The sequence below is a fragment of the Styela clava genome, chromosome 7 (assembly GCF_964204865.1).
Source record: "Styela clava chromosome 7, kaStyClav1.hap1.2, whole genome shotgun sequence".
Lineage (NCBI taxonomy): Eukaryota > Metazoa > Chordata > Ascidiacea > Stolidobranchia > Styelidae > Styela > Styela clava.
In genome coordinates, this window is record NC_135256.1 from 21,131,804 (window position 1) to 21,149,298 (window position 17,495).

At 34.0% G+C, this 17,495-nt stretch overlaps 2 protein-coding genes across 3 annotated transcripts in view; both read left to right on the forward strand.

The window, feature by feature from the left end:
* LOC120328836 (uncharacterized) overlaps window positions 1-2,078 on the forward strand; it is a 30,178-nt gene extending 28,100 nt beyond the window's left edge. For both annotated transcript variants that reach the window (XM_039395380.2, XM_039395381.2), the window contains exon 19: window positions 234-2,078. In XM_039395380.2, coding sequence (XP_039251314.2) covers window positions 234-725 — 492 coding nt within the window. In that variant the 3' untranslated portion in view covers window positions 726-2,078. The remainder of the gene's footprint in view (window positions 1-233) is intronic.
* A 1,322-nt stretch (window positions 2,079-3,400) lies between these two features.
* On the forward strand, window positions 3,401-17,445 carry LOC120328837 (uncharacterized). The gene is made up of 24 exons (XM_039395382.2): window positions 3,401-3,619; window positions 5,427-5,602; window positions 5,921-5,945; window positions 6,357-6,470; window positions 7,039-7,158; window positions 7,637-7,750; window positions 8,028-8,159; window positions 8,489-8,611; window positions 9,047-9,164; window positions 9,471-9,645; window positions 9,936-10,059; window positions 10,434-10,534; window positions 10,736-10,871; window positions 11,351-11,528; window positions 11,660-11,822; window positions 12,337-12,429; window positions 12,828-13,021; window positions 13,396-13,600; window positions 14,177-14,329; window positions 15,344-15,497; window positions 16,036-16,160; window positions 16,320-16,442; window positions 16,860-16,965; window positions 17,129-17,445. The coding sequence occupies exons 1-24, from the start codon at window positions 3,556-3,558 to the stop codon at window positions 17,251-17,253; spliced, it is 3,141 nt and encodes a 1,046-aa protein (XP_039251316.2). The 5' UTR covers window positions 3,401-3,555; the 3' UTR covers window positions 17,254-17,445.
* The last annotated feature ends 50 nt before the right edge of the window (window positions 17,446-17,495 follow it).

Sequence of the window (17,495 nt, forward strand, 5' to 3'; positions counted from 1 at the left end):
TTAAGTTAACGCAAACGTTTAAACTTCATACTGCGATATTCAATGTCAGACATTTGAAAATTTCCAATTTATTGTTCTTAATATTCCTCAACACCTATTGTGTTTTTTTCACGTGTTTATTATCAAATAGGTTTTCTCATAAATGTCGAACAAAATATTCTCCAAAGATTCATATTGAGGGCAACTAGACGTTAGTTATCATACTTCAAGTGCTTATATTTGTTTGTTTTCAGGGCTTCTGGATATTTATTGTATTTTCAATCCGACCTGCACCGGTACGGAAGAGATGGCGCGTCTTATTTACTCAAGGGAAATTTGCAGAGAAGAGTACAAGTATATCATCTGTATCTCACAGAAACACTGAAAAAACTACGCCATCAAAAACACCCCGTTCAAGTATATTACCATCCGATAATACAGTGAATATACAAAATTTGTCAAAACGAACGGTGCAATCTACAGTTTCTAGTAATTCTTCAAACTGTAAAAATTCGACAAACGGTTCGAATTTAATACATCCTCATATATCAGTGAGAAATTCAAACTCAAATAACTCGGTTTCTCTATCTGAAGATTTTTGTATTCCCGAGGAAACTTATAGAACGAGTAACAATATTGCGATAAAATTCCAAGCAAACAAAGACTGGGACATCGACTCCGGTAAAGGAACCGAGAGCGTTAAAAGTGTTTCAGACGAATCTGAAATATCGACGACCAGAATATAGAACTTTTTTTTTGTTTTAACAGTTATACCAAGTCACACATGAACGCGTATTTAATCGGGCTGTTCAAAATGACCAATCTATGCAGAAACTCTAAGGAATCGATAATAAATTCGATTGTGGCGCATCGTTCGAGACAAACGAAAAAAATAATAGCGTTGTTAAAATGTTTGATTTCAGGAAAAAATGATTTGACTGCCACAGGTGTTAGTCTGTGATTGAATAGTCTGGTAACTTATAATTTATTGCAGATGAATATTCTTTTAAAATGAAGTTTGAATCAAATTCGACCCAAAAGCGAAAATACGAATGAAAATCGGAATAATTTAGTTATTAATAATGTGTATAATAGTTAACATAAAAGCAATACTCAAATATGTGGACACGAAAGTCAAAACGAAGTAATACGGCACGGTTTAATCTTTCATTTTACCGGCACGGTAAATTGCCGTAGTCTTCCCGAATTCGAGTGACTACCAACACGGAACAATCGTGGACGCAAAAATGGAACCGCCACAAGGTGCGCTATTTTCAATTTTGCTGACGTCATCGTATAAAAAAAAATTTCATAAAGCCCAAAGGAATCTTTTGAATAAATAAAAGTAATAGCCTTTTAGCGAAAAATACAATCTTTAACCACGAACAATTTAAAGCAATTGGTCCAGTAGTTGATGAGAAAAGCATTGTTATTTTTTCATACCAACATAAATAAGATTTCTGACAAAAACATAATAACAAATCGATCCATGTGTTCATTTCGTGTCCAATGGGAGCCCAGAAGAAACAAGAAAGAAAGTATTAAAGCAAATTAACACGCTATCTAGTAATTTATCATGTAAGTCAGTCTCTTCCGTATTACTAGATTTGACAAGACAATCTAAACATGAATCGATTCGCAATATTCACAAAAGCGTACGGATCTCACGTGCAATAAAATGCAGTATATGATTTGAAATACTTAAATTCCGGGATATTGTTTCTTGCATTATTTCACAATTAATTTTCTGTCAATACGGATCTATAGATATTCAGTGACTTGGTTGGAAGACAACACAACCCAAAATATCCTGACCTTCAACATGCACTTACATATGAATTATCTTTGTATATTTATGACCTGGAACACCGTCGCGACACATGACGGTACAATTGATACCCGGTTTTTCGCGTTTTTTTTTTCTTCTTTTTTTTTCTTAATTTTATTCTAATACAAACATTACAAATAAATTTATTTCTATTCAGTAAAACATTCCTTTAGTTTCAAAATATTTTAGCTATACATTCATTCATATGTTAGATATCGCTTTGAGTATTTTCATTTCCTGCACGGTTTCAGAAATAAAATTTAAACGATAATTTCTGATAATTATATCAATCTGGTTTATGGCAAGTCAAGATTATAATCACAATAAGTTTGAAATCAGCAAATCTGCAAAACAGCGTCAAACCTGAGCTCAAGAAGTGGTTCCCATCTTTTTCGACCCTCTGGTCCCTCTGATAAATTGTTTGATGACTTTAAATTGAACCAGTCAAACTCGATATGTATCTGTTTCTTATCAGACTTTTACGACAATACAAGCTGAACTTTTGCTGGCATATTGAGATACTCGAGAACAAACGGTGTGCCATTCGCCCTAAATTTCTCGAGTTAATAATGGCGATGAAGACCACTATGGCGAGTAATTACAATTTGCTATTTTGATTTCATGATATGCACCAAAAACCATCGATCTGCCAAAATCCTACAGTGAGCCTGAAGTTGGAAACTACTGTTCTAGGACCGGGGGAAGGGATGGCGAACATTTTTCAATGAATGAGAAGCATATTATAATTTACAACACGAAAGAGAAAATGTAGGTCGCCAATTTAATCAATGTCTGCAGATATGTAACTAGTTTTTCTGAAGCTCCAGAAGTATGAGAACCAAGATGGCGCACAATCTGAACATAGTATGTGCACCAGGTTAGGGTTCAGGTTGCGCGCCATATTGGTGCACATACTTCGGGAGCGCCGTTTTTCTATCTTGTTCGAAAGTTTCATAATCCTGGCTGTGTAGTTTGGAGCTTTTCACTTCTAGCACTTTCATAAAGACTGACACTAATTTTTATCAGTATTCCTGGTACTCGATTTAATGAAATTTGAAAGGGGAAAACACAATTACAGAGAGCCAAAAAGCGTTAACAACCACAGCTACCTTGTATTGTTGTGTCATAAACGTAGTAAAATTAATCAGTTATGGTTACTCAAGACGTTGAATTACTTTAAGTTAAATGAGGTTCGAGCCTGCCTCATTCGGTAGTAAGATAATTAATATGATCGGTGGTATGATAATCAGAATATGCAGATAAGATGAATATCGAAAAGTTTATTTGGTTTTTTCTATTGAGCCTATCAGCATATTGAAAAAGTTCGTCACGGATCTTGTGACAAGGCTCATTTGTGCGATCGAGCAATGAAAATGGGCGAATATTCAGGAAAGAAAGTGTGAAACACAACCCCGAATCACATAACTTTGAGCTATTTGTAAATTAAAATTTTTCAATTTCCATTCAATAATTTGTAATACTATTTTTGTGTTATAGACAATTGAAAACCATCTGAATAATCTTATTTTCATTATTTAATTTTCATTCCGAAACGTGCAGAGGATAATGTTTAACATTCGGATGATTGCCTACCGTGTCTCGTATTTACGCTTTGGTAAACACATATGTGAGAAAAGAAGTATTTGACCTACATGCCGCAGAAGACGTCTTTAATGCAGTAATGCATATCCTGATATCAGCCTTCGCATGCGTTTGCGTCTGATTTTATTCTATTTCTGTTAAATAACATGTTGAACGTAATGAAGTTGAAAATCGTGCTTTTGCTGCATATATTGTTAGGTGTAAATGAAGGTGAGTTTCAATGATACTAGCAGTGAGAAAGTGGTACTCCAGTAGTATGTGTACCAGGTTAGGATTCCGATTTTCCTTATCTTAGTTCTATTACGAGTTCGGGGACTGTCTATGTTAGCGAAGTGAATAGCCAAGTGAATGTTCACCCTGCCCATAGGTTTCAGTCCCTTACACAACTTGATGTAAAGTAGACGAACAAAATGAGTTACCTCCATATTGGTACGGATACTTCTGGAGCGCCGAGAATGTAACTCATTAGTGTTTTAGACAATTATATGAGTTTGGAGGTGAATACCCAAGTTGTACAAAAAAATTTGAGTAAATAATTCATAACATTGCGTGAATTTAGTATAAAAAACAATAATACGCTACGCTAGTAATTGTCTTAAATTTGTGACACGAAGAAATGATTTTGAACTCAATAGAAAACGAATATACCCGAAGTTCAGAAGTCGCATTGCATGTGAAAATGAAAGTAAATTTATTATCAAAGACAGCTATCATAACTAAAAAAAGACAGCCCATACCGAGTAATTTTGTAATCGATAAGGTTTCTGTCATTAAACTAATGCTTATTTTAATCGATTCACGCACAATATTGTTATATTTTTAAAAAATAAATCAAACTCAATTAAAGAATAATATGTAGCATAAAAAATAAATATAATAAAACAAAAATGTTCACCTTAAAAAAAAACGATAAAAATAGAGTTTAGACAATATTTGTGGCCGTGAAACCGTCTTTCGCCCCAGGAATGCATAACTTACGTCAGCATATTATGCATTGTTTGCAAAAACGTTAATTTGGTTAATCCGCGCGCCTTTTTGTTTTAGCGTTCCCCCACTGCGACATTCTCCCAAAGGTTTGTTTGTTTTGCTTTTGAAAATTTAACCTGAGTGGTGTCTGAGCGGAACTCGCGTGTGGTTTGAAATATATTCGGGTACAAAAGTTTATAATATCAAACTCAGTGAAAACCTCTTCGCGTTCAGATTTTTTTGTAAGAGTTTCTAAGTTCTGTCACCGTCCTTCCGTATTCGTGAATGAACGGAAACAAGGGGAAGTTATTCGCACTGACATGTGTAACGTCACTTTAATTGTGGAATTTATTAACCTTATGTTGAATCCTTCGCAAATACATGCAACAAGTTTGAACTGGTTATTTTGAAAAGCTCGTATAGTCTTTTATGGCAACTATCCAAAATTGTAAAAAGACACATCAGACAGTGATAAGGTATATACAAAACATTGTATATAAATGTACATCTCATCACCAATAAGTACAGTTTATGTCACATAAATTTCACGGTAGGAGCGTGCAATCTTAGAAATTTGGAGGTGGCGCATTGAGTCAACATGCGTGGGTATTTAGCACAATCCCAAGTTGAAATATCTAGGTCCGAGTCCATTTTTTTCGTCAGTCGGTTCCATCAGACAAATGTCATATTTTCAGCCGGTTCTGACACAAAAGTCATGTTTTTTTTCAGTAATGCTAACCAGTTCGCTGATCTCATAAAATTCCGTGAGACGGTTCCACTAATGCCTATAACCACCTGTGTGTAAGTTCTTTTGGTGCGCGTATTTGCTTTTATAACACGCTGAAAATATAGCCCTCATGCTAAGACCGTTGACTAAGTTTATTCGAGAAAAGTATCTTCGCTTACTTCAAATTTCATAATACACGTAGTAATCCATTGCACAAAAAGGATCACATTACCTAATATTAAGTTATGCCAGTCGTTTTAATAGCCTATACCCGATAATCAATGGACTTCTGACCAGTATAAAAAAAAATTGTTTATGATTCAGGGATTTCCGATAGTCCGTTTATAGACAAAAAAGAGGCAAGCAGATTCCTTGGTCGAACAAAGAGAAGTAACTCATTTTGGGAAGAAATAAAATCTGGAAATCAGGAGCGGGAGTGTATTGAAGAAGATTGTTCAATGGAAGAAGCTTACGAAGTTTTTGATAATAATTTTAAAGCGGTAACTATGCACTTTTACGCTATCGGTTACATAAAGCAGGTCATAAATTATGACACCTGCTGTATTCCAACAATCCTATTCAATTCTATGGGTGCAATACGCTTGTTTTTCAATAATGAAAGATAAATTAGTTTAAAAAACGTTATTTTGTTTCAACTACATTTAAAACATGACAAAAACTGAAAAAACAAATCTATGTTTATATAAATGATTTTCTTACCACGGTGATAGGATTACACGCTTCTACTACTAATACCGCTATTGTAACATATTTTCTGACGAAAATTCATCTAAAATGAATTATTTTATTACTTTCAGAACCAATTTTGGAAGAAGTATTTGAGTAAGTGCTAAAATAACCTTAATTATAACCTTAATATTGATAATATATCGCAACAACCGATCTCGAATTTTCTGGTAACACAATATGAACCGAGAAAACATAATTTGTAAACAATATCATTTCTAGGAAGGGTGCGTCTAGAAATTGTGAATGAGAAAATACAGATGAAATTTCCCTCAAAAAATTCACATTAATACGAATGTCAATAGCAATTGCTAGAGTAATTATTTCAGATCATTCAAACATTATTGCAGTAATACCGATTCGTGAACAAAATTCTCAAACAACTTTTACTAACTTTCATTGATAAATATCGATTTAAGCTTAGAGATTCTATTCTTATTTTATAATGATTGTTCCAAAGTGAATTGAAAACCACTCAACTTCATAAATTTTAACCTTTTCTCCCAGGATGCAATCAAGCTCTTCCGCGGCGTTATAAACAACAAGGAAAGATAAGAATTGCGCGCCAGGCCTCACGACGAAGCGAAAGGGAAAACGTGAAGTTGAGAGCTTGTATTTCAGGCATGTTGGATTTTTGTTTAGAACGTTTGACAACAGGTTGCTATAAAAACAAATATTTGCACAATTATGAGCACTTGGTATTTAACCGTAAACAATTGAATATTTCAAATATATTATTAGGCCAGTATAATACGTTAAATACTGCGTCCTCTAGTGTAAAACTAATGGTAAAATGGTGACCTTCGGGTATAAAGTGGCCTGGGTATAAAGAATATTTGTCGATGTCAATCAGTATGTCCGACCTATGTCCATCAGTAACCTCCCGTTTATGGTCACCATATGAAATAAAGATAGTTTTTTCATTGATTTTAAGTTGCGAAATTCGAACCAATTTAATTATAACTGTTATGTAATATACATCGCTTCATTTCGTAACTAACGTCTGACCAGACCAATTGTTACTATTTCAAGTAAATAATCGATTGTTCTGTAGAAATATATCTGACATAACAAGTATATAAGCCGGTGAGAGGCCTCAAGATAATCACCTCATGGAAAAAGCAAACATAAATTAACACATTTTGTCTTCTGTACTATCACCTTTAAATATGGCTATTTTTACTTCCAGACGAAGACCAATGCAATCCTTTTCCTTGCGTTCGCTCAAATACCGCAGAATGTGTCGACACAGTCAGTTCCTTCAAATGTGTTTGTAAGAATGGTTTTGCCGGAAGAAAATGCGAAAGTCGTGAGTTTCAAGAGTAATAATGTGATTAAATAATTAATTAGTGACGCAGGTTGTGTTATCAATAATTAGTAGCCATTGATAACAATCTCTTAAATAGTATTGTTTACGTTGACGGTAAAATATCTCGTTTGCTACAAAATTAATGGCATCTTTGATTTCGGTATTGTATTATAGATATTTGTCTTTCTGGCAAGTTAGTCTTCATAAATTCGGAGTACAACAATTCAATTTGTGATATGAAAAATAACACCACTTTATTTTATCTCAGTCAATCTGAATCTGGGATACTTATCAATAACAACAAGTCAGTAGAGCCTTCGATTGAATTTTATTGCCCCTGCTAACCTTTACGTCAGACATATTCGGAATAATGACATAAGCAGAACGCCAATTCTAAATCTTTTATGAAATTACTAGGTATATTAGTTGAATTATTCAAAAAATTTCTCTAAAATCTTATTGATTTTATGTCTTTCAGCGCTGAACGAATGTCTCAGCAATCCGTGTCAAAATTCTGCAATCTGTGAGGATGAAATAGGAGGTTTTACATGTTTTTGTGATTCAAATCACGAAGGCATTTTTTGTGAAATAGGTGAGGATCTGAATGGTAAATTATATTTGACAATGTTGCATTTATATCAGAAATTACCCAATTTCTCACAAGTTTTCACAACTTAAATAATATGTCTTTATCCATGCTACCTGAATACTTGAACTAAAATTGTAATGTACTGTTATCCTAATTTATCTAATAATATTCAACAAAATCTAATGAAACCCAAATCACCATCTCAGAAAAGATTTGATATTCATTTACAAAAAAAATGACCCATCTCAAAATATGTGACTGAATGTTATTTATATTCCAGAGGTCAACGACTGTAGGAACACGGTTGAAAAACAATGCAGTGCAGCGGGTGGTATATGTCAACAACGTGACGCAGGAGATGCATATATATGCGTATGTAACCCTGGTTATCAAGGCGAACTTTGCAAACATGGTAAGCAATGTAAATTAGCGTTTAATACAGAGATAATTCTATCGGATTGTTATAATATGGATGGGTAAATAATCTCATATTAGCAGCACCAGAAAAGTTTGGTGGCGTTGTACTACTCACCAGATATAGATAAGAAGTCTATTAGACAGACGCACGACTGTTGTATTTATACGATATTGAGTTTTATATTATTTTTATTGCTATTACAAACTTTTCATTCTTCGAAATTATAGTGGGTATTATTCAAGACAGCGAGTTATCTTTAAAATCAACACATTTTAATTGTTACTTCTTACCATTAATTAACTCACTGCGAACTTTTATGCCAGACGTTGATGAATGCCTGAATTCGACCTCATGTGAACAAGAATGCCATAACACTGTGGGAAGTTTCACATGTACCTGTGGACACGGATTTCTTATAGATACAACTACACGAACCACTTGCAAAGGTAATCACTTCTGATCTAACATTTAGAATATCTTCACAGAGTGGTAAAGCGGTTTGACTTTAAACCGTAGTGATGTAGTTGGGAATTTATTTTTCAAATGCAATATAATATTTGCATTCGGTTTTCTTTGAGTGATTTATACTTCAATGGACCTATATTTTTAGTTAACTGTTACAGTAAAGTAAACCTTTTTTCAATCGTTATACCCAATGAATAATAAATATTAAACATTTGATAATAATTAACATTTTCAAATGATTGATGAAACAGATTTCCTATTTCCATAACTTGTAGCAAATTACTATAAATATTGATGAAGCCGATATCCGATTTTCTTAGTCTGCACAAACAACAATTTATGATCGTATATATTACATTTACGACAACTTTAACAGCTATAGGTAACTAACTATATAGTATACGCTGACTTTTTAGATATAGACGAATGTAATGACGTATCACACGGTTGCATATCCCAGGATTTCTGTCACAATACTCCTGGAAGTTTCTATTGCACTTGTAAGCACGGCTTTCAACTGGATGAAACTTATAGGTAGGTGGTCTTATGACAATTGCTAACTAAAGATTTGGTTAGCCAAGCTTTTTTGCTTTGATACTAACTTTTTTAGGGATGTATTTCAAATTTTCTCGCACAAGAAAACTCCGAACAAGCTAACGAAAAGATAATAGGCTTTGAAAGCTGGATCTCCAGTGAGAGTTTGTGTTATCAACAAAAAATCATAGTCATTTAATCAACATTACTTAAGACTCTAACAGACACTAAAAATATAATAAAATGAAAACAAGTAATTTTGTTATTTTTGCCGTGTGTATCCCTAGTTTTAAAATTTTTTTACAGACGATATTGTGATGACATTGACGAGTGTGCTGACGAAAACGGAGGTTGTCCTATTATTGAAGGAGGTTGTGGACCCAATGGAAAATCTTGTAAAACCTGTAATAATTTCGACGGAGGTTTTAATTGTTACTGCCCATCGGGATTCAATAGTTATGTAGAAGGCGGGGATTGCACGGTAATGAATGCGTTTTCAAATCCTACTATTATTTTTGGTAATGACTCAAAAATCAAGATTACAGACTGAAAATGAGTATCAATACAACATATCCACTAAAAACATTTCTCAAATAAATTTACTATTAAAATAAAAATAAATTGAAAAATATATCGTTGCAAATACATATACTTATTCATTTCATCTACTTTTTTATAATTTTCTCAGATCTTCTATAGATTTCATCTATCACAGTCTTAATTGTGGGTTTCTTTCATAAATAAAATTGTGTTTTTTTGGTTTCTTCCCAGGACATAAATGAATGTGAGTCCAGCTATCATGGTTGTCAACAAGAATGTGAAAATTTCCCAGGTGGATACAGGTGTTTATGTAGCGAAGGATACATGTTGAACTTCAATGGCAAGACATGTTCAGGTCTGTATATTTTATGTTCCTGAATTGCTATTGCGACAAACACTATATAATCGACATTTCACAGTTTCATATATGATATGGCATTAAAGCCGGCGTAGTGAATTTCCGATATTCTACGCGGAGAACTGCTTTAATCTAGATATGGTGTGGTGTCCTCGTGTAGAAAAATAGTCCTGTTTGGTGAATACTTTTTGAAGTGCGATTGAAGGTTTTAAAAGTCCTGGATATACCGTGTAAAAAATTCTACATTCAGTATTTTAAATTAATGACGTTTTCGAGCTGCTGGCGCATCTTTAATTTTCGTCAAAGGCACCAATTTTATAGATACACCGCTATTGATTAAACGCATTAGTTTTCTTCATTTCATGTTTTAGATATCAACGAATGCCTAAAGGATCATGGGTGCTCATATCGATGCAGTAACAATGTTGGATCATATTATTGTACCTGTAAAAGAGGATTTGAATTAGACGACGTATGTATTATTAAAAAAACATTGTTGATAATGCATTGCTCTATTTCAAAGCATAGATGCAAAAGTTTCACGAACACATAACAAAAACTAGATTAAAAAATATGAGATGCAGGTGCGGTTAAAGTTATTGGACGAATAGACAATAGACCGGCCTTAGGTTTCATCGTGACTGTTCATTCCCAATTAAACAATATTTTCTAGGACCAGCGAACTTGCATCGATACAGACGAATGTCAAGGGGTAACAAAATGTGATCAAACATGTATAAATACCGATGGTGGATATAAATGTGGATGTAATCCTGGATACAGATTACTTGGCAAATACAAATGTTCGGGTGGGTAATCTCATCCCGATTTATTATATTTTTTTTATCTAAAATACCCTTCCTTGCACTTATGACAACTAACATTGGTACTTGGTGCCGAACGCTGTCTTCACAGCTTCAAGATTACAAATCGTTGACAAATTCTTAATTGTCTGGTGGGAATTTGGAAGTAATCAGGTTTTATGACACTATATTGTACTGAAAACTATGATTTTGCTCGAAAAAAAACGAGTTTCAGGTTTCAAAAAGAAGTCTAAAATGGGTGCAGGTTCGGATAAACCCGGTGCGGAAGCCTTAGTATCTGACGGTATCGACATAAGAGTACAAGGTTAATTCGTTTCCTTGCGATTCAAATTTTACCTTATACAAGCCTTAGTTAATTACATTTAATTACATTAATTTTATTCGGCAATTACAGTACAAAATGCCTAGACCTAGATAGATCCTTTTTTTAATCCTATTCTTAATTAATTCTTCTTAATTCTAAGAAATTGACGAATGTCGTCCAAGACCTTGCGGTAATAATGGAAATTGCATTGATGAAGTGAATGGATATCGATGTGAATGCTTTGAAGGATTTACAGGAAAATTATGCGATGTCGGAACAGATCCATGTGCAGGAGATCCCTGCCTAAATTCCGGTGTTTGTTCAGCATTTGACTCCGGGTAGCTTTTATGTTTTTATATATACGCAAACAACCACAGGACGATGAACGCTAAGTTCTAAAGCATTTTCATTATTGACATTTCTACTTTATAATTCGATTAGTGTGCTTTAAACATTTCTATATATTAAGGTACGTTTGCCGTTGTGCCCATGGTTATATCGGTCCCCGTTGTCAAACTAAACATATTGAGATGTGTGATATTGGTTATCGAAGAGAAGACGGACAATGTGTGGATATAAATGAATGCGCTGAAACGACAGGGCTGTGTCAACAAATCTGCCACAATACCGAGGTCACCTAACGCATAGATATCATTTTTTTTTTAGACGTTGAAATTTTCATTTCTAAAATGATCTGACTACTTCGGGCAATTATGTTTCATCAGTACTTTGTTTAGTTGGCTATATTAATTAGTTTAAGTTGACTTTTATAGAAACAACAAACAAGATATCTATTATTGCTATAGGAGAAATTGAGAAAGATATAAATCATGAGCTGAAATATTTTCTAATACCATATCCTACAGACTCATTCATGGTTATCATTGCTTTCAAAGACATCGATTGTTTCTACCAGTATTACTCAAACGTCCTGGTTTGACTTACTTTACCCGGTGCAGAACTATTTCAGTAAATTGAAGTCAAATTTTACTAATAATTTTTCACTATAAATTTATAGCCAAAATTTTTTTTTACATTATGTAGAGCTTGTTATCTTGTTATATTCACTCAATGGCTATAATCAAATGTATATTAATTAAGAAAATAATAAAAAACAAAATCAGATAAAGCAATGCTTATTTTTAGGGTTCATATACTTGCACATGTGATGCTGGATTCAATATGAACGGATTGAATTGTGAAGATATCGACGAATGCTTGAATAGTCCTTGTCAGCAAGTAAGTATGAATTCAGTACATGCCTTGTGCTATAATAAAACAATCCAAAAAAAACTCACGCTCAATTAGTAGAAACGCGTAGGAATTGTTTTGTTGCCAGTAGAAACAGACAAAAGTATAGATGCTATTATTATTACGTCAGAAAAAGGGAATCGACATTTTAACAAGGAAAATAATAGGTTTTGATTTAAATCGTTTTTGAATATCAACCGACTGAAAATTACAATCGTTCGTGATAGCTGGTGCAAGTAAAATAGCATATGATATTCGTGTTTCCTTTAATCTGACATATTATATCCGTCATGTTTATACTTCATAACGTTGCACTCCGGGCAGGGCAGCTATTACGTATTTACTTCTAATTAATTAATTAAGTAACATTGTGTTATTGAATTCAGGTTTGTACGAATTCGATCGGGTCGTATGAATGTAGTTGTAGTGAAGGTTATTCATTAAATGAAAGTGATGGCACTTGCGAAGAATTGTTTGCATGCGTTGGAAATTCACCGCAGATGTTGCCAGAAAAACATTTTCTGTTGGGAACAAGGAAAAACGATTATATTTCACAAACCTTCGTCGAAAGCAGCAGCTCGTAAGTTAAAGATTTTACCGATTCGAAAAATGATGTATTTGTTTCGTTCAGTAGGCCTACATGATATTTAGCGAGCTGTTTCACATCTTCACTACGGAACCTTTTCTGTACAACTTATACACGGGAAAATGCCGAGATAAAATAACAAGATTTTTGCTGCATTCTTTGCTTATTCGGTACACACTTGGTGAGGTTACTAGCGGGTATTAACTTCCCACCAATTCCCAGACCTTGTACCGGATACCCTGTAATGTCCGCATAGTTGATAGTTGGCTAATCCCTACTCAACCATCCTGCATAGCAGGTACCATAATAATTTAAACATATTCCTAACAACTGTTTAAAAAATCCACTTTAAATCCTAATATTCACAGGTTTCAAATTGGCTTCGATTTTCGTACATTCGATACTGATGGAATGCTTGTTGCAGTTGTATGTAGTGATGTTGAGCAGCACTACATTTTCTTGCTTCTTGCTGATGGGCAGCTCACACTCGCCGCATTTGTATCTTGGCCGCCTAAGATAGAAATTACCAAACCGAAAAATGCTCTTGTTTTGTCTGACGGACAATGGCACAGTGTAAGTAATGAGAATATATTTTAAAATGCACGTACAAGGCGCCAGTTACAAACGCACAAACCAAAAGAATTTTTGTTTTTTAAAATGGAGGTAAAATGGAACAATAAATTAAATCATTCAAGTTTTATTTTTTATGCGGATATTGAATAAAAAAAAATCTGATTTACGTATTTATTTCGCCAGGGAAAATATAATTTAATTTGTTTAACTTAATAAATTAACGATATACAATGTGTCGCAAAAGTCTGTGCGATTCAATCAATCAGCGACACTTAACGGTTAAGTTTAGACAGCAAATGACGACCACACAATTGAAAAACCGATTTGAATTATGTGCTTCGTAGTATGTTGATATACTTTGATTGAAGGTCTATTTATTGAAAGTCCTTTTTCTTGTTTATTAAAATCTCAAACGAGAACACGCGAAAATACTTCATAACATTGGTAATTGCCTGCCAGTAGTGGTATGTACTAGTTAGTATTTGTACTACATGATACAGCTTCAACAAAATGTAAAAATTAGATTCCATTTTTAATGGTTATACGTAAAACTACAAATTTTTAATAATACTTCAGATAATTCTCCGAAAAAGAAAAAATCGTGTGACGGTTATGGAAGGCAAAAATAAGTTACTTGATCTCAAATTCATGAAAAACAAATTTGGAAGTGCAGGTCAAATATATTACGGTGGCATTCCTGGAGATGTAACAGTGCCAACGACGATCAGAGTAAGATGGTTTAATTTTATCATTTGTGATGTTGCTGGCAGCCAAATATAATATAGTTGTATCGAAGATAATTTATTATCAAAAAAAAAGTATCGTAGTAGGGTTTTTGAATTTCAACATTTTTTTTATACCTTGCTGACCTAGGCATTGTGATTGCACGAAAGCTTGCTCGACAACAATAAGTTTTGCATAAATTTTGCAATGCAATAGGTATTTCTTATTTGCAGACAATGTTGAATGTCGGAAATTGGGGTCGATTAAGTAAGGAAGGTCAAGATGTCATAGAAAGGTTTGGGCGCACATTGTCAATGGTGTTGATGACGTACTATGTATATATATACATAAATACTCAATTCAATAGGCATATACAGCCAATCGAATTATACGCATTTACAGGCATCTGCTTGGTATCGAAGATGTCCATTGAAATCACAACGCATTCAATTGAATATTTCTTTTTCTTTTTTGAATGAATTGCTAATACACAGTCTCCAGTAAAACGTGATCCTGATGTTTTATTTTTGAAGCATTAATTTTGTATTTTCAAAATGGTTTTTCATAATAGCGCCAGGAAATAATCTTACGTGAATTTAAATACGCCAAATCATCAGGAGCGTTAGTACTGAAACCGAGGAACATTGCACCGACAGAGTCGACATTGCGAATTTGTACAAATTGGAAATACCAATGGAATTACTTTTTCGATTCGCCACACTGTCCTCCCCAATGAGTTTCATCTCGCACAAGTAAAATTTAATGTAACAACACAAATATACTAATCTATTCTCAAATGTGACAACTAAAAAGGTTGATATCTTATGTATCAGTTTCACTTATTTACACATACTATGTTACCTATATTTTCTAGAGATAAAACAATATGAGGTAAAAGTATATTTGCTGCAAGCGACGACACTCTCTGTTCGCGGACCGCACAGTCCTCCAGCATTTCAAGATTAATAATTTTTTTTGCGCTCTATATAAAGTCGAGAATGAATTCTTAACTCTTTACAGGATACGGATCTGTACTTTCAAGGATGCTTGAAAGGTAATTACACACATGGTTTCACCATTGCGGGCGATAGCAAAATGCCAGGAATTCACAATGGATGTTTTGAATCGATTGAAAAAGGAATGTATTTTGATGGATCAGGATTTCTACACCAAAGTAAGCAAATATAAAAATAATTAAATTCAATAAATGGTACTACTACCATGTTACATCAAGCAGTTCCAAATAAGAGTGCTCCAATACCCAAAAGGGTTATTGATTGCACATGGAAAAAATGACAACTCTCATCGAAATCAAACGTAGCGTAACACAAAGTTGTGACCATAAAAATCAATATAAATTTATGATAAATAAGCTGTAATATTAAGTTGTTACCAAGTCGTTTTCTGGTGATCCCGAAATCACGGACATTCTATCGGTATTTATTTTATCGTATTTTCTCTATACTTTGTTTTTGTTTTAAATTCCGTGCATGGTCGTCGAAAACAAACGTAGGCAACTCCAGTGTGCTAATGTTCGTCAGGTAGTTTTCTATCAGCTATCTTTTAAACGCTAAGCACCTTGCTCCAAGCAAACTTGTAAAAAATCGTCGAAGCGATCTTTACAACATCCCCGCCTAAAATGCTTTTAATATAATGAACCCCAATTTTATTTCACAACCTTGATAATTATTTATTCTATTTTTTTTATCCAGGCGTTGAGTTGCAAACTAATTTGCGAATGAGATTTGAATTCAAATCATTATCGGCCCAAGGAGTGATTATATTCGCTGAAGATGCACTCAGAAGTAGATTCTCTGTGACGATTGCTGGAAACCAGGTTTATTACTGATTACTTATACAGATTACTTAAAATTTTGGACAAGAATATGAATCCGAGGGGAAAAGAGGAATGTGACATTGATGGAACATGTCACAAATGGAGCCCCGGATTGAAGTCATTCATGTCGACTATGACATATTCGTTTTATTATTACAGATTATTGCAAGTTTGACAACTTCCAGGAATGAAACCCGTTCAAGCACGTTTACCACAAGTAACAGTGAATTATTATGCGATCAAATTTGGCATATTTGTGACTTCACAATAACATCAAATATGGTAGGTACGACGTCTGCGCAATTTCATTGCACTCACTTCAATATAACAAGTTGAACGCCAAATCATGCTTCGGCCCTTACCTGACTTCAAGCTATACCGGTGCCAGAACATTAGCTAAGAGATTTAATAGCGGTATACACATTTTGAAAATACTGACGGAGGTTCCATTCGAAAGCACGGATTATTTTTATATAAATTACAAGCGTAGCAGAACGTGACAATCTACAATTCCTTCCATTTTTATCCCAGTTATAATTTGTTATATGAAACAGCAGCGACACAAATGGCAGCAATAGTCTGCAGCAGCGATAGACTGCTTTTTCGAGACTCATTATATGAAAAAGTTACAGTATATAACTTAACTTAGGATATTTTCATGGCGATAGCATAATGAACGGCACTCTGTTTCATACTCAGGTGCGACTTCATGTGGATGGGGTAGCTGCCGGACAAGATAACATTTCAGATTCGAAAAGGGTCCAATTCACTGGTCTTGTCGACCTTTACATCGGCGGCCGTCCAGGTAGGTTCCAGAATATTATTTGTTAGTTAACCTATTTGGTTTCGGTTATTTGCTGAAATCATGGAATAGAATATAAAAATAGGTTGCCACTTGTGTCAATAAATTTATTGTAAAAGATTATTTTAGCCTTGTCGAATGCTTATATTTTTCGTTCTTCATTCAGGTGCTACATCAAGGAGTTTGTATACAGGAAGCCTTCGTAATATAAAAATAAACCGCAAGGATCTGAGCCTTGATAATATAGTAGAGATGAATGGTGTCCGCTTGCATTCTATACCAGCATTATAGAACCGACTCGGAGATGGCGATTAGCGTATATTACGCTTGAGGAGCCAATCACATGAGCGATGCTAATCAAAGTCAATCATCGAATATTCTTGACGAAATCTCGCGTTTTTATATGTTAAATGTTATTCTGCAAGCTTTTTCGAATTTTCAATTAAATATCGGACAAATGTAAATGGTTATTTATGTATACAACTCACCTGACTTTTTAATTATTATACAAATCATAGCATGGGTGTCATTCT